General features: G+C 48.6%; 1 protein-coding gene across 1 annotated transcript in view; it reads left to right on the top strand.

The window, feature by feature from the left end:
- Window positions 1–21,596, top strand: part of LOC119159988 (venom metalloproteinase BumaMPs1-like) — a 47,990-nt gene that overhangs the window by 25,882 nt on the left and 512 nt on the right. Inside the window, exons 12-13 of the mRNA XM_075888392.1 lie at window positions 6,871–7,027; window positions 16,272–16,400. Coding sequence (XP_075744507.1) covers window positions 6,871–7,027; window positions 16,272–16,400 — 286 coding nt within the window. The remainder of the gene's footprint in view (window positions 1–6,870; window positions 7,028–16,271; window positions 16,401–21,596) is intronic.

Below are 21,596 nucleotides of genomic sequence, written 5' to 3'. Positions count from 1 at the left end.
AAGACATTCTTTTTCTGATGTGGAATAGTTAGATTCCGCGCGAGACAGTGTGCGACTTGCATTGGCTATTACCCGTTCAATGCCATCTTGTCTTTGTACCAAAATAGCTCCAAGACCAATATTGCTGGCATCAGTGCGTACTTCAGTGTCAGCATCTTCATCGAAGTGGCCGAGCGCGGGAGGGGAAGAGAGCGGGTGCTGTAGTTCCGCAAAGGCAGTCTGCTGGTCGTCAGCCCAGACAAATGGTGTGTCATCACGCGTGAGGCGCAATAATGGCTCTGCAATGTTAGAGACATTTTCAATAAAACGCCGGTAATACGCGCACAGACCCAGAAACCGTCGAAGACTTTTCTTGTCAGTTGGAGGTGGAAAAGCGGTCATAGCAGTAGTTTTGTCAGGATCAGGCCGAACACCAACGGCGCTCACGACATGACCAAGAAACTTCAATTATTCGTAGCCGAAAGGACATTTCTCAGGCTTGAGTGTGCGATCGGCGAATCTAATGGCTTCGAGCACATTCCGAAGGCGACGAAGATGCTCGTCAAACGTTTCTGAAAGCACAACGACATCATCGAGGTAGACGAGACAGCTTTTCCACTTGAGGTCTGCCAGGACGGTGTCCATCATTCACTGGAATGTGGCTGGAGCGTTACAGAGGCCGAAAGGGAGCACTTTGAATTCATAAAGTCCATCCGGCGTTACAAAAACGATCTTTTTCCGGTCACGTTCATCGTCCTCTATTTGCCAATAACCGTTTTTCAAGTCGACGGACGAAAAATACTTCCCGCGTCGCAGCTTGTCCAGAGAATCATCGACTCTCGGCAATGGGTACACGTCTTTCTTTGTGACATTGTTCAACTTTCTGAAGTCAACACAAAAGCGAAGCGTGCCATCTTTCTTTTGCACAAAAATGACTGGTGATGACCAAGGGCTGCTTGAAGGCTGTATCACGCCATCCTCAATCATTTCCTTAACCTGCGTTCGAATCGCATGACGTTCGTTGGCGAACCACGATAAGGCTGCTGCCGTATGGGACGCGCGTCGTCGTAGGTAATAATACGGTGTTTCGTTATCGGTGTTTGACGTATCTTCGAAGAACACGCAAAGCATGTGCGGAACTCCAGCAACAGCTCGCTCAAACGGTGCTTGTTCGCTTCAGAAAGTGTTGGATTGATGTCGACGCTGCGGAAAGGCATTTCACAGTGCCGATGGCCTCGGAAGAAAAACACTCGGTGACATTGGCGACTGGGTCGGCGTAGGCGATGACAGTTCCAGGGAAAAGGTGTTGGTGCTCGTAGCTGAAGTTTGGGACAAAAACGTTGCAGTGATCATCACGAAGGTCAACAAGGCTTCTCGCTACGCAGACACCCTGAGACAGCAAAAGCAAGTGATTGCTTTCTACGACTGCTTCACCGTGCATCACTCTGTACCACGCCACCTGAACCACAACAGTTGCATTGGGTGGTAACGTGACTGCGTCGTCGACGACGCGAAGAGACACTCGGGAGTGGCTGGGGTCGGCGTAAGCTGTTGTGGCGTTTGTGGTCGCGAAAGTGACTAGACGTCGTCGAATGTCAATTATAGCACCATGCTCCTTGAGAAAATTCATGCCAATGATCAGGTCTCGAGAGCACTGTTGGAGAACGCTAAAACTGGCAACAAACGTACAACCATGGACTCGCGATCTGGCCGTGCACATACCGAGTGGCGTGACGATATGCCCGCCAGCTGTAAGAATTGCCATTCGGTTCCAAGGTGTCGTTACATTCTTGAGAAGGGCGGCCAGCTTTTCGCTAATTATGGAATACTCCGCACCAGTGTCCACTAAAGCGCTGACTTCGCGACCATCTAGCAGAACAGGAATATCTAAGGAAACTCTTCCGCAATTAGCCAGTGGTGTCGTTGTCGATGTATCGTCGGTATCCTCAGTCCGCGTCGATAGGGGGCTTTGAGCATGACCAGTCTGAGCGGCCTTGCCCCTGAAGGTCGCTGAGGCTAGTTTTCCCGACGCGGGCTAGGTGACCGGCCCTGCGCCACGCCTGCATAGGTGCGATGATTCGGCGGGATTCACCGTGGTGATGGAGAGCGTGAGTGGTGCCGAGATGTCAATCCGCGCTGCTGAGCAACGTAGTCAGCGATTTCCGGAGGCCGCTGGCCAAACCTAGAAGGTGGGGAGTTGGCCGAAAAACTATGAAGTCCCAGCTGTCGATAAGTGCACTGTCGGTAGATGTGCCCAGGTTCACCACAGTGATAGCAAAAGGGACGTCGATCGGGGGCCCGCCACACGTCTGATTTTCGCGGAATCTGTCGGTGTTCACTGAGGTACGGGCCCGCTTGGACTGCCTGAAGCATGACTGGGGCTGTGGTATAAGGCGGAGTGAAATGTGGCGCAGGTTGGAGCAGAGTTTGGTCTTCCGAAAGCATGGCAGGGGCCGCGGTGGGAAGCGGAGCCAAAGGTGGTGCTGGCTGGAGCAGAGTTTGCGCATACGACATGCGAGGGAAGTCATTTAGGGGCCGCGGCTCTGTCTGACAAGACGGTTCTCGTAGTGCCTGCTGAACTTCATCTCGGACGATGCCGGACAAAGTACTGACAGTGGGCGCTGACGGTACAGATAACTTCTGCAGTTCTTCCCGAATTACAGAGCGTATGAGCTCTCGGAAGAAGTCGATGTGGGCCCCAAAACCACCCATGTAGTCTTTAGCAGAAGCAAAGTTCACTTGTCGCTCGTACGTCTGGGTCCGTTGCCGAAGCATGCTTTCAATCAGGACGGCTTCAGCAAGAAACTCTGACGTAGCCTTGGGGGGGGGGGGCTGCGTACAAGACCACCGAACAACTGCTCCTTTACTCCACGCATCAGGTATCGCACCTTCTTCTCTTCTGACATGTGAAGGTCGGCTCGTCGAAAAAGACGCGTCATGTCCTCAACATACATTGCTACGCCTTAATTTGGCATTTGCATACGGCACTAGAGTTCACGTTCAGCTCGCTCTCAGTGACTGGGACTTGCATACGTTTCGAGAAGCCGGCGTTTGAAGTCCGCACTTGACGTGAACACACCTGCCCGGTTTTCGTACCAAACACGTGCCTGTCATTCAAACTGAAGTAGACATGTCGGAGCTTGTCTGCGTCATCCCACATGTCATGAGCGGCAACAAAGTCATAGTGGACTAGCCAATCTTCAACATCCTCATGGACAGCACCATGAAAGGGATTCGGCGTTCGTGGTTTGGACAGTGTATATTGCAATGGCGTTGCGCCTTCCATACCAGCTGGGTTGGAGCCGCTTGGGACGGCACTGCCTGGAATAGTTGGGGCCGTCATCTCCTCTGAAAGAAGTCCGAACTCAGGGTCCAGTCCAGGGATCCTGCGGCTAGCACGGTGAACAGGCGCAACCACCGGTATGGGGCTGGAGCTTCTTGTACTAGGAGGGGTTCGGTGCATAGGGTACCCAGCAACTCCACCAGTTGTCACGCGCTAAGAGTTCGAAAGAACGTATAAAGGGGCGCGACTGTGAAAAATCTCGGAGACAAAGAAGGACGTCTCCGCTGGCACGGGTTGCTTGTCTTCGTCTTTCTCGTTCACCGGCACAGAAGTGACCCACTGTTCACTGGCACAGAACACCAGGTGGAAATATACTCTTAAGGAAGGACGCACGCGAGCACGGATGTATGAATGGACAGGTAGACGAATGAACGGATGGACGGACAGAAGGACGGACGGATGGACACTAGGACCGATGGACAGATGAACAGACCAACGAATGAAAGCATGCACGCACGGTCAAATGAACGGTGCAGATGACAATGTATCGTACTGTTATATAATTGACCTATGAACACATATGGTGGACTTGGAACGTTGAATTCGAACAACTGAATGAATAAATAAACTGTATTCAAAGTCCGGCAGTTTTCACCGGGTGAGGTGGGGGAAGAGGGGATTAATGCCTGTCCCTTCCAACTCTCTGTCGAATATGGTTGTGGTGCTTCAGATGACAGCTCGAGGTCCTTGGACCCGGGCGGCGTCTTCAGCCTAAATAATAAAAACTTATTTACAAGAATGCCTTAGTTTTTAAGTGTGAATACACTTTATAAGCGACCCCAAACCATCCACCGCCGTCGGCGGCGTCCGCAGTCTTCTCTCTATCTTTAAAAGAAAGAGGACTTGGCGGGCCATAGCGCGACGCTCTATCGAATAAGCCACGGACGCGACGCTGATATCGGTGTCAGTAACGCGCCTTATACCCCCTCCCCCTTCGCTCGCTCCTCCGCTCTCCTCACTCGCTGCAGCTGCGCGCGCACCCCTCTCTCTCGCGCGCCCGCCTTCTCTCTCAGTCTCCCGTCGAGAGCGGGTCGTGCGATGGATGTCCCGGAGGCAACGCTACCATCAACAACGAATGCAGTACAACCGAATGCCAGCACTGCACCCGTCGTTGGAGGTGACGGTACCGCGGTGGTTTCGCCGACGTTGGAAGACAAGCCGGCGCTGCGAAGGGCACGTGAGACCGAACGTAATCGGGCGAAGCGTGCAGCGGATGCCGAACTGCGTGCTCGCGAGGCCGAGTGCAAGCGGGCGAACCGTGCAGCGGATGCCGAACTGCGCGCTCGCGAGGCCGAGGACAAGCGGGCGAAGCGTGCAGCGGATCGTGAACTGCGCGCTCGGGAGGCCGAGATGAGGCGTCAGCATCGAGCCGCGAACGCGGTCCAAGAAGCGGAACGACAACGCAAGCATCAGGAGGAGAAGGGCGATGAAGGCCGGCGTCAAGACGCCGCTCGCAATCGTCAACGGCGAGTGGACGTTCCCGAAGCCGTTCCAGCCAGTGAACGTGCCGCGCGGGAGAGGGTGCGAGCCCTGGACTTGGCTCGTCCGGACGCGTCGTGAAGTGTAAATAAATAATACTTCGTATATAATGTATCTGTGTACAAATGCTTCATGACAAACAACACTTGAATTCATTTATTACACTTTAATCATCATCATCAGTAATAAAACTCCCAAGCATTTCCCCGAGGGTGAACATGGTAAAGTGCGAATGCACGGGGTGATGCTATGAAGGGGAGCAAAGTTAAAATCTGTTGGCATTCGCCAGTGAGTTAACGTAAACTCCCCCGTGTGATCAAATTGCGATTCCCAGGAACCATTACACCATAAAGGCACCATAGTGGGAATAATAAATATAAAAGTGCGAATTAATAAATACCACTCATAGCATCACCCCGTGCATTCGCACTTAACCATGTTCACCCTCGGGGAAATGCTTGGGAATTTTCGTTGTGCAGATGTTCGCGTTCAGTTTAAATTTTGTGGAGCGTGGCGAACGCGTACGACAAAAAGCTCGATTTTGAAGAGCTTTACCTGAAATTTGTCTGTTGAGACCCTGCCTATGTCGTCTGTTCTCCTGCCTTTGTGTCCTCAAGCCCAGCATATTGTTAGCGAAAGGAATCATGAGTGAACCTGCTATATTTCCTTTGCGCAAATATACACGTATTAAATACAGGGAAGCTTAAGCGTCACGTTCTTTATCCTAAAGAATACATTTGTTAACAATTCACTTTCATAATAATTCACTATGCCAGTCTGTTTATTTTGACAAACACAATGAAATTCATCTTAAGTAGTAGATTCTCGACATAGGAGCACGTTGTTTTTTTAAATCAGATTTCAGCTAGCTTTATAGCCTGCATTTCCGATGAAGGCGGAAATGTTGTAGGCCCGTGTGCTCAGATTTGGGTGCACGTTAAAGAACCCCAGGTGGTCTAAATTTCCGGAGCCCTCGACTACGGCGTCTCTCATGATCATATAGTGGTTTTGGGACGTTAAACCCCACATATCAATCAAAGCTAGCTTTATAGCACAGAAGATGGCACATCAGCTAAAGGTCATTACTTTAGGTTTACCATCAGACCACAAGTTACAGCTTCTACACTAATATTGGAAAGATAGCAGTAAGTGCGAATGTTGATTACATAGTTGTGCAGTATTATACTTATTGATTCACGATCAAAACGTCGCTTAGAGGGACGCCCAGCGGATAGAGAGGACCGGCGGGCGAGCGCACGTTAGAAGACGCTTCCTGCGTCCGCGTTGCGAGGAGAGAGAGGGGTGGATGTCGGAGAGAAGAGAGAGAGGGGACGCACAGTGAAGCACTGGCGCCGCCGGATCGAGCTCGCTCATGAAATGCTTCGCATCTAAAAATCTGTGAATCTTTCAAATTGAATGATGATGAGTGGGCGATGATAGGTCCTAGATCCATAACGTTAACCGACAAACAGATGCACGGACTAAGGTCCCTGATGTAAACATTCAAAGATGTTTTCATTGTTTGTCGTGCAGTTCTCCCATATCGATTTCGATTTTGTGTAGCGCGACAAACGCCGTCAATGCTATGAGCTTAATAGCTTCGCCACTGGTAAACTGAAGCACATACGCGCATTTGTTTTCTATCTGGCGTGTTGGACTAGTGAACGTTGAAACAGAAAGCTTGTCGGGAAAGACAACCGGTTTTCTTGAATTATGCCACATGTTTTACGTAAAATTTCATTCATATAACAAAACCGTGACAACTATTTGTGTCATTGCGATAAGTACTGTACTCGTTAGTATTTGTTGCATTGTGAGCCTGAGGTGTAGTTTGGTCCACACAAGTATTGTCGTGACGAAGTTAAGTTTTATTGCGAATGAAAATACGAAAAAATTCAGCGTTAACTTTTGCCATTTGCGATATTTCCCATTGCCTTCTATAGCAGGATATATACGGACTGTCCATTTTAATTTCCCCAGCGTAGGGTAGCAAACTGCGCATGTGCCTGGTTAACCTCCCTGCTTCCTCTCTTGTTCTTGTCCTTTTCCTCCTCCTCACTGTTTTGCAGGTGGCCACACTCAAGATGCCTATTTGAAAAGAATGCATGCCACGTCAGTTTACTCCCAAACAAGGCAGCGAATCTCCCAGGGGACGTAATGAATGGACCAACGTACTGTAAGGAGTACTACAGGGAGCCCGAGTACTCAAACTCTACTTACATAAAGGTACGGTACCTTTCACGCAACAAGATATTTTGTACGGTTTACGCACATCGGACGATTGGATGGACGATATTGTAACCAGCGCGTGTTAGGATTGTTGTAGTTTAAAAAAAAGTTGGCAGCATATCCACGGAGTGAATGATGGAGAGTGGGGCGAAGAATTCATCCGTCCATTCGTTCTTGCTTCCGCCCGTCCATGCGTCCATCTGTTTGACCGTCCATGCATCCATCCGCCCATCCGTGCGTGCGTCCGTCCCTGCGTTCGTCCATGCATCCGCCCCTGCGTACGTTCATGCGTCCATCCATGCATCTCCTTGTGTGTCCGTTCGTCCATCTATTCAACACTTCAAATACCACCATGATGATTTGATTGATTTGTGGGGTTTAACGTCCCAAAACCACCATATGATTATGAGAGACGCCGTAGTGCAGGGCTCCGGAAATTCGGACCACCTGGGGTTCTTTAACGTGCACCCAAATCTGAGTACACGGGCCTACAACATTTCCGCCTCCATCGGAAATGCAGCCGCCACAGCCGGGATTTGATCCCGCGACCTGCGGGTCAGCAGCCGAGTACCTTAGCCACTAGACCACCGTGGCGGGGCCCAAATACCACCATCTCGCATCTTTTCACCATATATTCCCCAGATAAAAGCAACGCCAACCAGTGGGCATTCCAAGAACTAAACGAGAGGTAGCACACGCACACTTTCTTACGGCATGCCCTTCGGGTCAACTTCCCACCTTTAACCACCTCGAGTTCACGGTATATACTAGTTCACTGTATTTATAGCACTGCGGCCCAACAAATTTTGTCCCCTCACCACATTCCGCGTCTAGAGGTCAATCTGCATGTGTGGCAGTTCCTTTTGCTGACACAAAGTGTTGGAGTATCTTGTAAGAAAAGAAAAACTCAAGAAAAAGAGACAAATCGACACACTTGCAAGCCCTGAAAAAATTACTTTTCTATTCATTTGCACTGACCCGACATTAGTAGCGGCACGTGCGCTTTTTCTGTGGCACACGCCCGCAAGCATTCGCAAAAAATTTCCGCATTGAAAGGTGAAGTACCACACAAGCGTGCATAAGCTATGGGTCATCCAGACAGTCCACGATGCGGAGAGGTCTGGCTTAGCCTGCCCGTCCCAACGTGTGAGAAGCCCACTGGGCGCTAGTCGCGTTTCTCAGGACTACAAATAAAAGTTGCTCCATCCATCGATCTCACGCATGAAGCAGTGGGTGGGTAATTCTGTATGCTGTCCTACGTGGCTTTGAGCAATGTGTTAAGAGGTGGCTAGTAGTGTTTTTTTAAGTATTGTACTTCTGAGTACAATGTGGGCTTACCAGGAACGCCAACTAAACACACTGGTGTAGGGCAACTTATCGTCAGATTTTGCGTCAGTACTCATATTAGAGAACACAACTCATTATTATTATAACTAAGTGTAGTTTAAAGTGTAAAGATGAGAATATCAACCTTAGCGTTTAACGTATTGCTTTGGAATGAAGAAAAGCTTCAATATAGCTTGTTCAGTCATAGGAATTCAAATGTAATGTTTATTAAACAGCTAAAAAAGCGGAGCCAAAATCAAAACCGTTAGAACCGCCTGTATCTTAGGGGTACACTTGTGTATTATTTAGTGCTACTACGATTGACGCCGCGCCATCATTGCCCCTACACTTTCTTCCAAAAACTGCTTCAGGGTCTAACGGGGTTCTGTGGTAGAATAGATTGCGGCTACGCAGACCACATGGGTAGAATTCCTTCTGGAATCTCGATCTTTATTTCTTGTATCTATCAGGCCAACGCTGCCGATGTCTGTTTAAGAGCGAAGCGGGAATTGGCCATGAGATTAAAAGAAAAAGAAAAAAACAGCGAAGCTCTTTTTCTAAGTTGTCAAAGTTTTTCAAACCAGGTTAATACGGCTGTCTGAAATACAAGCTCAAAAGCCTAATACTTGTAGTTTAAATTTATTCTATTGAGTATAATTGCCATTTTACTTCCATCTTTTTGAATTTTACTCACATATCATGCCTAAAATAACAATCTCGACATCGCATTCTTGGCCAGTCTCCCAAAGTGGGTACGTGCAATTTATTCCAGAAAAGAAACGAACAAGACAAACTGTTTTAACCATCGGTTTTATCTCGGCGTAAAATATTCCGTTCCAAAATTATCATGCACTTGAAACTGCAGCTTTTCTCTTTGTCCTGTTCGTCGTCTGAGAACTAGTGCGCCGATTTTGCTGGCGTGCGGCAAGGCAATAGCAGAAAGCGAAGGAGAAATTAGGGAGCGAAGAGGAGTACACGAAAAGAAAGAGGGAAACAAACAAGGAGACTGGAAGAAGAGAACATACAAAAAACAACTTTTGCGAAAAGGAGTTCGTCACGAGTCAGCGACGTTCGATCCAGCGTGCCACCGATCATAAGGCGAATGTCCCAATTAATTGGCTATCCGGGCAAGTCGACAAAAACTTATGTAGTGGAGCATACGCACCAACGCGTATGCGCCTTCGGAAAATAATAAAAATCCCTGTGCTCTGCTTACGCGAGAGCCTGTGCGGCCTTTGCCAGAGTTGGCGTACGGCCATTTTTTGTTGCAACCTCGTTGTGACTTTTCTGCTCGAATAAGCATCATCACATTTGGTGCAGGCTGCTGAGATCCCCAAGCAGACCTGGAGATCTGCTCTCGCAAGTTGGCCGATAGACCACCGTGAAACATGACTGATGCAGTCGCCAACCAGTCCATCCCAGCCCAGCACGCACCATTGGCTGCCCCGCCTACCTGCCCCGGCGCTACCCGCCAACGGGACTCACCAATCTTCAGCGGCAGTGGTGAGCAAGACGTCGAAGACTGGCTCTCCTTGTACGAACGCGTAAGTGCCAGCAACGAGAGGGACGACGACTCTAAGCTCGCCTACGTTATCTTTTACTTGGCAGACGTAGCTAAGCTTTGGTATACCAACAGCAAAACTGTCATCGCCAACTGGTTCTCCTTTAGGACGCTCTTGACTGAAGCGTTCGGCCGACCAGAGTTTCACAAGCTCCGCGCTGACCAGCGTCTATGCCACTAAGCCCAGCAGCCTGGCGAGACGTTTACTAGTTACATTGAGGATGTGCTCGACCTCTGCAGGCATGTTAGCCCATCTATACCTGAAAAAGGGAAAATGCTGCAAATTCTCAAGGGCATCAAGGATGGCGCATTCCAGATGTTGCTAGCGAAAAGCCCGACCTTGGTGGCAATCCTCGTAAGCCTGTGCCAAAGCTTCAATGAATTACGCCGTCAGCGTTCCATTGCCCGGCAGAGTGTCCAACCACAAGATTCGATCTCGGCCGTCGCACTCGCAAATGCCAACGTTCGCCAAGAAAGTCTGTCCAACCAGATCAAAAACTTCACCAGAGAGGAAGTCGCCCGACAGCTTCTCTGCTGTCGCATAGCAACGCGCCCACCGCAAGCCTGCCTTCGACACTTCAGCAGGCAATACGCACTAAAAATTGCGATGTCCTCCCTACAGTGCCGGCCCCTTACCCATGCACTTCAGTAGGACCTGATCTCTCAACTGTTGGCTACGCACTACCTGCGCCACCTTCACCTCTCAGCTACGCAGCTGTGGTCGCACGGCCCTCACAGCATCTAGTCTCCTTATCGGCTCCACCTCCTCCGGCCTCAACTCCGGTATACAGGCCCCCACCTCGCTTTTTCCGTCCATCTAATGAGTGGCGCACCCAGGACAACTGTCCAATCTGCTTCGCGTGTGGCATCGCTGGCCACGTTGCACGCTTCTACCACCGCCGTCCCACAGCTGCGTACGCCTTCTTTGGAACTCCTACCTACGCGTCGCAGCAGGCCACCACGTCTGCATATGAACACAGGCACTCCGACTCGGATCGTCGCCCATCAACAGTTCGTTTCCCATCCCCTCATCGCCGATCGCCATCGCCTATGCGTCGTCGACCACCTCATGAGGAGGGAAACTAATCAGTACGGTTCCGGGGGCAAGAGCTGCAACTTCTGCGCAATTATACAGGCCTCCATTTTCGCCGCAAAATGTTGTTGATGTCGATGTTGAGGGAGTCGCCAAACTAGCGTTAATTGATACTGGGGCCGCCGTTTCTGTGATGAACGCAAAATTTTGTCAGAAACTGAAAAAGTCACCACATTTCTTTGTGGCACATTGCTGTTCATGGCTAGCGCGCAACGCATTCATCCCTCGGCTGTGTGTACGGCGTGCGTCGTCATCCAAGACGTTTTCTACATTGTAAAAATTTTTGTTCTACCATCTTGCTCATGACCTCATCCTGGGTTGGTATTTCTTATCACGTCAAGAAGCTACCATCGATTTTTCCGGTGGAAAAGTGTACCGTGTGCCAATATGTGAATTTCCATCGCCCAACCGTTCTCCTCTGGTCTGCAAACTCATCGCCGACGACGACATCTTTCCTCCGGAAGCTTCAGTCCCTATTGGGCTTTCATGTGTAGCGCAACCTGACCCCACGGCGGTGTTAACGTCATCTCCGGTTTTTACTAAATGCAAGGGCATCATTCTCCCATTTGCCATTCTTACAATTGCGTCTAGTTTAACCGTAATGCTGGTTACCAACCACTGCAACTACCCCGTTGGCTTACTCCGCAGTAAAACCTTGGGATCTGTACAACCTGTCGACCATATCGATGATAATATTCTTCCCGACGAAACCCCATTTAACATTGCCGCAATCACTGATGCGTCTCTGCCATCAAGTTCGTTAGCCTTTGACAATGTTATGGACGCACACATTCCCCCCTCGCATCGTCACCAACTTGTTGCTCTTCTTTCGACTTTCAAGAACCTGCTTTGGGCCGCACCACGACTGTAAATCATACTATTGACACCGGCTCACATTCGCCTCTGCGACAGCGTCCGTACCACGTTTCCGCTGAAGAGCACCACGTCATTATGGAGCAAGTAGACGACATACTTAAACATTGAGTCCTACAGCCTTCCCAAAGCGCTTGGTCATCACCTGTGGTTGTGGTAAAAAAAAAGATGGTACCGTTTGATTTTACGTGAACTATCGCCGCTTAAACAAAATTACGAAGAAAGATGTCTACCCGCTACCATGAATAGACGATGCTCTTGTCTGTTTATAAGGCGCCGAGTACTTTACATCATTACATCATTGGATCTGCGTTCTGGGTATTGGCAGGGGTCAATGGCTGGATGTGTTCACCCTAAAACAGCCATTGTAACGCCGGATGGCCTATATGAGTTACAAGTCATGCCATTTGGGCTCTGCAACGCGCCTGCGACATTTCAGCGCATGATCGATGCCATATTGCGCGCCCACAAGTGGAAAACTTGCTTGTGTTACCTAGATGACATCGTAGTCTTTTCAGCTGATTTCCCGACACATCTTGGTCGTCTCCACGAGATTCTGACGTGTCTTACTCCTGCAGGCCTACAACTTGACACTAAGAAGTGCCACTTCGCTGCACGGAAATTAACCATCTTGGGACACGTCATCACAAGAGACGGTGTTCCGGATCCCGATAAGCTTCGAGCTGTCGCGGACTTCCCAATGCCCACATCACTGAAAGCCCTAAGAAGTTTCATTGGTCTCTGCTCTTACTTTCGTCGCTTCGTGCGCAACTTCACGTCCATCATCGCACCTCTGACAAGTCTGCTTTCCAGCAGCAAAGGTATATCTGCATGGTCACCTGCATGCGACGACGCATTTCTGCAGCTGCGCAGCCTGCTGACCACACCACCTATTCTTCGCCACTACGACCCCACTACTGCCGCAGAAATTCACAGCGATGCAAGTGGCGTTGGTCTTGGTGCAGTTTTGGCACAACGAAAAGGCACCAAACCAAATACGTAGTCGCTTATGCGAGTCGCGCTCTCAAGAAGGCTGAATTGAATTACTCCGTGACAGAGAAGCAGTGTTTGGCCATAATCTGGGCGCTGACGAAGTTCCGCCCATACATTTATGGCCGTTCTTTCGACGTGATCACAGACCACCACGCTCTATGTTGGCTGTCCACCTTGAAAGGCCCATCCGGACGCCTTGGGCGTTGGGCACTTCGATTGCCGGAATACGACATCTGTGTCGTATATTGTTCCGGATGCAAGAATGCGGATGCTGATGCACTCTCGCGATTGCCATTAACACCGCATGTGGCTTCTCTGTCACCCCATTTTACCACCTTGTCACCACTCGACACCACTGACATGCTTTTGGAGCAGCGTAAAGACCCATGCCTTGCCTTGTTAGTCGACTACCTTACCGATCCGTCTGCTGTCCCTTTCACAAGAGCGCTACGCCGGCAAGCAGCCCCCTTTTCCTTACGAGACAACATTATGTACCGCCGCAACTACATGTCTGGTGGTCGGAAGCGGCTCCTTGTTGTCCCAACTCATATGCGCTTTGACATCTGCATGAATTTCTATGCAGAGCCCCAAAATGCTCACGCAGGTGTCATGAAAACCTACGAAAGGCTGCGCCAACGATATTACTGGCGAGGAATGTATCGCCATGTGCAGAAATACGTTCAGTCTTGCACCACTTGCCAACAGAACAAGACACCTGCACGGCACCTTACTGGCAAGTTACAGCCACTCTTGTGCCCGGCTCGCCCATTCGACCGCGTGGGTATTGACCTCTATTGCCCCCTCCCTTATAGTGGCTCTGGAAACAGGTGGATTATTGTCGGCGTCGATCATCTGACACGCTACACTGAGACTGCAGCTCTATACCGGCAGCGACCACCCACGGAGTTGCACTCTTCATTCTCCGCAGCTTCATTCTACGCCATGGTGCTCCGCAGGAATTACTCAGTGATAGGGGTCGTGTGTTCCTGTCGGAGGTCATTCAAGGTATCTTCGCTGAATGCAACATCATCCACCGGAAACCTACCGCATACCATCCACAGAGAAATGGTCTCACTGAGCGCTTCAACCGCACAATTGGTGACATGCTGAAGATGTACACCTCCTCCGACCACACTAACTGGGACGCTGTATTACCTTTTGTTACCTTCGCTTATAACACCGCGACGCAAGCGACTACCGGTTTTTTCCCGTCTTTCAGTTGTACGGCCGCAAACCTTCCCACCCACTCGAAACTATACTCCCTTACCGCCCTGATGCGTCGGAGTGCTCTGCTTTCGGAAGTCGCCAGATACGCTGAAGACTTCCATCAGTTGGCTCGGTCTCTGACAAGTGAGGCTCAAGGTCTACAAAAGACTCGACATGGCGACGTTCACCACATAGCTCCTACGTTTTGTGCTGTTTCCCTTGTGTGGCTTTGGGTGCCCCCGCACGTTCCTGGCCTGTCTTCTAAACTTATGGCCCGGTAACATGGTCCTTACCGTGTCATTGACGCCACCTCCCCGGTGGATTACATCATCGAGCCACTAATCCAATCACTAGATTTGCGCCGTGAAGGACATGAGACCGTACACGTCGACCGTGCCTACTCCCTGAGTTGCCAGGATGGCTACCATTCACCCCGGGAGTATTGTAGTGGAGCATACGCACCAATGCGTGTGCGCCTTCGGAAGATAACGAAAAGCCCCGTGCTCTGCTTGCGCGAGAGCCTGTGCTGCCTTTGCCAGACTTTCCATATAGCCAATTTTTGTTGCAACTTCGTTGCGACTTTTCTGCTTAAATAAACATCATCACACATATCATAGTCTTTTATAGCATTGTTACGCAAATCATTGATTGATTTACACGTGGGCTTTTAGGTATGAAAACCACCGTATGATTATAAGAAATGTCGTAGGGGTGAGCTCCAAAATTTTCGAACACATGTGGTTTTTTAACGTGCACCCAAATCTTAGCCCCTAGGCCTACAGCATTTTCAGCTTTATTGAAAATTCAGCCACCGCAGCAGGGATCCGATAACGCGACCAGCGGGTGAGCAGCCGAGTACCTTAGCCACTAGACCAACGCGGCGAGCATTTTTTGTAATGCAAAGCGGCCGTAAAAAAGAGGTGAGGGTGATGGTGAATGGCGTGGGGGGAGAAGAAAAACTAGGAGGAGAGAGTAAAGCAGTGTGTATAAAAAATGCTGAAGGACAACAACAAAGACAAATAAAACGGGAAAACAAAGAATCACATGAGGAAAAAGTAATGGAGAGATAAAAAAATAAGAAGCGAAAAAAAGGTGGAAAGAGTAAGAGAGATAGATCAAAGAGGAAATATAGAGAAATTAAGAGAAAGAAATATGACATAAAACAGAAGGAAAGAAAAAAGGCATGAAAAGTAAACAGAAGCAAGGACGAAAGGAAGCAAAAAGGGAGTAGGCCGAAAGATTAACCAATACCTTCTGGCTGGTTACCCTACACCGGAAAAAAGACGCATGACGACGTACTCTTGTCGTTGTAATAGATTTGCGTCTGTGTGTTAAAAGCGGGACACGCTGCGAAAATAACTACCGAAGAAAGCGCCAGACCTCATGGCTACGCTACATGTGAGAAGTTTGATTGATCTTTTACAGCGAAGATGTTATTTCTTTGCCTGGTTAATCTTGTGGCACGTTTACCTGTCTGTCTACGGACCCGGACAAAATAAGCTGCGTGACTACCTCGGAGCGATCAGGGGTGTCCCATAATAAAGGCGTCATGTGTCATCGAGGCTTCATGTATCCCCAAAATTTGGGAGTCTTTATAATGTTATAGTGATGTCAGATGCTGACACGTCAATACAATACCTTGAAGGATGACATCGTTTATTGGAATCAGAGATCAGACAAAGTTGGACCGAAGTCGAAGGGTCTGCAACATCACGTGGGGTGCAGATAGCTTCACTGAAGTGGTCCCCCTTTTACACTATCAGTTTAGTGTGGGCGACTGCTGCGTTGAAGCAATGAATATGGGTCTCGACTTCTGTGCCGAAGGTAGTGGGTTCAATCCCTGCTGCAGCGGTGGTCGTATTTTTATGGAGGCAAAATGGTGAAGGCTCATGTACTGTGCATGTCATTGGATGTTAAATACCAGACGGTCAAAGTTCTCAAAGCCCTTCTCTATGGCATCTCTCATAATCATACTCTACTTGTGGGACGTAGAACTCCAGATATCATTGGCACTGCGGTGGTGAGGTCATGCGTGGAAAATATAGCTGGCCGCCCATTCTGAGCACGCCCAACGAGCAGCGCACCTGGGGAGAAGTCTGAAGAGAGAAGATTCGATCGTATGCCCGTCAGCTTCACTGGGCCCCTGACTTGAAAGAATGGAGAAAAAGTCTAACTTTCCCTTTTTGCAGCTTCATTCGGACATCAAGAAGTGCGTGTTCCGCTGTTTGGTGGAAGAAAAGAAAAAGCCTGGGCAGCTGCAGAACCGCACATCATTTGCATTAGATGGCACACCCTGCTCTGAGGCTCAGCATCCAAAGGTGAGAACTATTATTATACTACAGAGAATCACGCGAAACAGCATATCGGCTTTAACGTCTGTGCTGTAAACTTCCCCAAAATGTACATAAAATGACTTCTGGTGCTTGGTGCAATCTCACCTGTTCGAGACGTCATGTTGTTTTTAGATAGCTCAGTAATAGTTGTCTCTTCAATAATACCTCCTTAAAAAATGACCTGTTCTGGTTGAAAGCAAGCGAGAACTAGCCTTTGTAAATTTTGTAATTTTTTTAATGTAGACACCAAGAACGTGTGAAATGCGCCTGAGGCATTTGACAAGGTAGGGAAACCGATTCTGAACAGTTTTTGAAAAAGCCTTTAGAGACTATAACGTGCGTTTAACGTTAAAAAATATATCGGTGCAGAAGTTCGTAATAACCCCACTCGGAATCTAATATCTCGCTTTGTAGTTGGAGTGTCATATGTCTTCAAAAAATCACCGCATCTTCAGGAAGTGAACGATGATGTGTGGGCGACATAGTGGAATCATTCACCGGAAGGAAATCACCCGTGACATTGCCTCTGACGCATGTAAATGAGTGAAAAAGCACTATACAGTTACACCACGTTCATTGGTCACAAATGGCGTGTCGTGTAGTGAATTTCATTTTGCCTTCATTATTACTGCTGTGTGGTCCTTGAAATGTACAGCCGATGGTTTTTTTATCAAATCCAGCCGGAAGCTAGCAAATACGAGGTATATGCACGTTCCCCTGGTTGTTGTTGGTTGTCCGGAGTAATACGAAATGCATCACAGAGCGTACCGATGTGTCATATACCGCAAAAGCCACCTGGCGTTACAGTGTAGTAGCTGGTTCTCGCGCTCTCGTCTTCGAGTCCACTTGGCACTTTTGTCATTTTGTCGCCGCTTTCCGCGCCGTATATGTTCGTATTTACCTATTGCCAGAAGAGAATGTTCCTTGGTCGGGAACGTGCTCATACGCGCCTTTGCACTACACTGTCCTCTTGTGTACTCCGTGTCATCGTAATCGGGTATCTCTCATGTGCTAAGGCGATTGTTCTCCATCGTCGTCAGCAAAATCGCCATCGTAAGCGCCGGATGGTGTACAAGCCTAGCCCCTAAAATGATTTCCTTCAATATGTTTGTGATTCACTTTTAACTCAAAAGTTTTGAAGTCCCACTACACAGCCAGAGCATGAATGTTACTGTCACGTTGTCGGACGTTTTCATCCAGGGGTGTGCTGTCTGTAAAAATGACGTGCGTGCTAAACTCAGGCATGCGCAGGCTGGCCTTAGTGTGCCGCAGTGTGACTCGATGGTCACGCCCTACCCTCTACCCAAGTGCGCTCGTGATTACACAGAAGGCGCCTTCACAATTCACCTGAATGGGGCCGAAAGCCGATAAACCGACCGGAAATCGGCTCGCTTCGGCACCTCCATGGGAGGCAAGAAACCTATGCAGTGAAGTCAATGCGAAAAAATCTGTCACGGACCGTTTTATCTATCATGGAATAGTGGAATGCCGTAATTTGAATGCACTTTAACATAAAACTACGTAATGTAAACATCCGACCGCCAATTCAAATAGCTGCCCAGAAGCCGGCAGTGATTCTCATCGGCGGAATCATAAACTACTCATGCTGCACTACGAAATCCTCAGCGTTACGATGACGCGATCCCGCAATAGTCTGATTTTTCTGATTTTATTAGGATTGCCAATAAGACTAGAATTAGTGGAAGGTGCTACAGCGGCGAGTCGCGATCCCATATCATGACTCACTATTGCACTGCTGCGCGGATTTGCTACCACCACTGCTGGTTTCTCCGATTCTGAAGGTTTCTGTTAGTGCATCTCTTGAAACAACGGCTCGAAAAAAGTTATTCCTTGTTTTGAAGGCATGATTTCGATTCGGCATGCAACTAAAAAGGCTCAGAAAACAGGTAAACCAGATTGAACTTTACGGGTCGTGAAGGTGGCAGCAGCGGCTTATAAGAGCTTAAATATTAAGAAGGTTTCGACGCGCGTGTGCGAGCGTTTTGTTCCTCTCTGGCGTTCTCACTCCTGAAGTGTGAATGTGTTTTGCAAGTGAGCCGCCTGTTGGAAGAAAATAAGAAAAGTGCTCAAGATTATGCCGTGCGCTAACATAAGGAAAAGCTTCTTACGCCCTTGTCATGACACCTCCTTTCCCTGTGTGGCTTACAGAGCGTTCGCTCAGAAAAAAAAGGGAGAAAGCGCATCGAGCATGCGACGAATCGTTGCGATTTCATTCATACCAGATGGATCGTAAAACTTTTAGCCGTAGTCAATTCATAACAGAATAAACTGCTTAATGAAGCCATTCCTTAATTGTTTGACTAAAGCCGTGGCTGATCCCTCTAACATAGGAATTGGTATAACACGAATAGATTCATATGTGGGGTTCAACGTCCCAAAAAAATAATATGCGTGGTTATGAGAGACGCCGTAGTGGAGGGCTCCGGACATTTCGACCACCTGGGGTTCTTTACCGTGCCGTCAAATGTGAGTACATGGACCTACAACATTTCCGCCTCCATCGCAAAATGCAGCCGCCGCCGCCGGGATTCGATCCCGCGACCTGCGGATCAGCAGCAGAGTACTTTAGCCACTAGACCACCGTGGTGGGGTGGTATACCACGAAGGAGAAGTGTGTCTTTACAGCGGCAGCTAAGCGTTTATTGTGCACTGTTTCGCCACAATGGCGAAGGAATGTATGCCTAAGCACGCGAACAACGACCGATAACTTGAAACTTGCAGCGTGCTCTACAAGCAGAAAGGACGCACATGGTCGAGCGTGAGACGAGCGTGAGGTCCTTGAATGTGATAGCAGCAACTTGGAAAGGAACGCTGCGAACGGCTGCTGAGATCGAAAGGTGCAGCGCGCTGCTCACGCACAAATGCCACACGAAAATCACGCAGGATGACAGTGAACTAACAACGTTTACAGCTTGACAGCTAACATGCTGTTTAAAAAAACGACTCAAGAAACGTAATCACAGGTGCAGATGAGTGAAAACTAACAAGGTTTCCAGATGTTACTTCGCAGCGCACGAAAAGCGCGCTCTTTTTACAACGCAGCCTGTGCAGCGAGCGAAGTGACCGCAGTGGGCCTGGCAACTACAACGCAATCATTCCGGTGATAGTCGAAAATGCACGATTCTCCTCCCCCAACGCATAGGCGTGCGCGTGTAAGCATTTACCCCCCTCCCCTTCCTGGGGCAAAGTACGCGTTGTAGATGAGCGCGCGTCGGCGCATTGCCACGAAGTGGGCACGAAGTGCGCTCATTGCGCCATCTCGCTGGTAATACTAACAAAGCCTGATTTTTCTCCCGAAATGTGTACCGAAAAATAGTAAAATAGAAAACAAACGTGAAATGTTGCATTTGACGGTGGCAAATCTAACGCCATAGGAGAGTATAGCAGAAAAGAATAAATGGTCTATGAAGTACCCCAAAATTGGTACTGCTAGCGGGAATGGTAGATATAAATACCTTGCCGTTTGAACGTCGAAGGAGCTGCTCCTTCATGGCTCTTTATTGTCCATGAAGGAGCACCTGCTTCAACAATCAAACGGCAAAAATAAAGGGCACCTTCATGGCTCAGTAGCTAACGCCGCGTGATATGGAGGGAGAGGCCACAAGTTTGACTACGCTTGGCGGAGTATTATTTTGGATTATTTTTTCTTGCGTTTTCATAAATATAGTTTGGTATACATACACGATGAATGACGGCGGTAACAAGCGCCAACGTGGGCGGCAGAAAGCTTTTCGACCCCCTGAGAATTTCGACCCTCTGAGGTACGTTAACGTGCACCCAATTCTGAGCACATGGGCCTGCAGCATTTTTGCCTCCATCGAAAATGCAGCCGCCACAGCCAGGATTTGATCCCGCGACCTGCGGGTCAGCATCCCAGTACCATGGCCACTTCGCTACCACGGCGGGGCAAGACAAATATTATCCTGCTGTAATAAGTTAGCAGTCTTAACACTGTAAAGAACCCTAACGATCAGCCTAATTGCCTTATTCTGGAAGCCAAGTATAATTTTAAATTTTCTTTTTGATGTTCAGCCAAAAACAGGGAGGGAGTAGGAGTAGAAGGAAAGAAGGATACACTTTCTACAAGTGACTAAGAAGTTGCCGTGATGAAGCTGGCAACTTTATATGGTGGTCACAGCTAGTGGAACAAGCTTCCTGTCGAAATAAAACACAGCAAACACTTTCCTAATAACGAGAAGAAGTGTCAAGACCTGTAATAATATTTTAAATTCGATTCAAATACACTGACAGCTATCTTTTTGAAAGCAAATAAATGGTTAAAATTTCTATTTTGTTCTTGCATATGTGCAAACTGACTGGCACGGACCTAAAGAAGAGTCATGCTATGGATCCAGATGTTTTTGATGGATTTTTCGCTCACAGGGTTTATTTGAAGAATAATGTTACACTCAAAAAAAATCCATTAAATACTGTACAATCGAAAGCGTGCATGGTAAAATGTAAGCTCGTGTTTCGGCAAAAATTTATTCCAAAATTTAGAGAAGAATCCCATGGCCCGATTGATCTTGTTTACAATATGCATTGCGTAGTCGAGCTTTCTCATGCAGCAGTCATAAAGAAGGAGAAACAAGAGGGCTTAAGGAAGGGAGGAACAGTGCGCGTGTAAGGGAGAACAAGACGCGCAAGGATATGTAATACATACACGTATATTATTTTTGTCTCAAGCAACAGACGCGTCTAGAAACAGATCCTTCCTTCCAAAATGTCTGTCGGGCAACCGCTAAAGGAGCCAAATATAGGTGAAGAACCATCATACTGTACGTATCTTCTATGATATTCGTTTCCGAGCAGCTGAAGGTAAGACCCAGCAATCCTCACCCAAGAAGCTGAGTGCGAACATAATGCGAGTCAAGTTGGAGCTGTTACTAACAACTGTTGAAGTTTTGCGTCCCCAAACCAGGACATCATCCACAGGAGATCTAAATCTAGGTACACGGGCGTTGAGAATTTTCCTCTATCGAAATGCGGCCGCCGTAGCCGGCACTTCGGCTCGTGCGCAACCACGGTGGGCGAAGGTTAGAGCAGTTGTCACCCAAGAAGTTTCTCCCACACTGTTTTCGAGCCGTAGCAAGACAAAATTATTCTTAGTTGCATTCCCATGTCATGTACCGTAAGCGCCTGATATGAAGCCGACTTCTC

Source organism: Rhipicephalus microplus, chromosome 3, assembly GCF_043290135.1.
Source record: "Rhipicephalus microplus isolate Deutch F79 chromosome 3, USDA_Rmic, whole genome shotgun sequence".
Taxonomy (NCBI): domain Eukaryota; kingdom Metazoa; phylum Arthropoda; class Arachnida; order Ixodida; family Ixodidae; genus Rhipicephalus; species Rhipicephalus microplus.
This window is presented reverse-complemented; position numbering and strand designations above follow the sequence as displayed.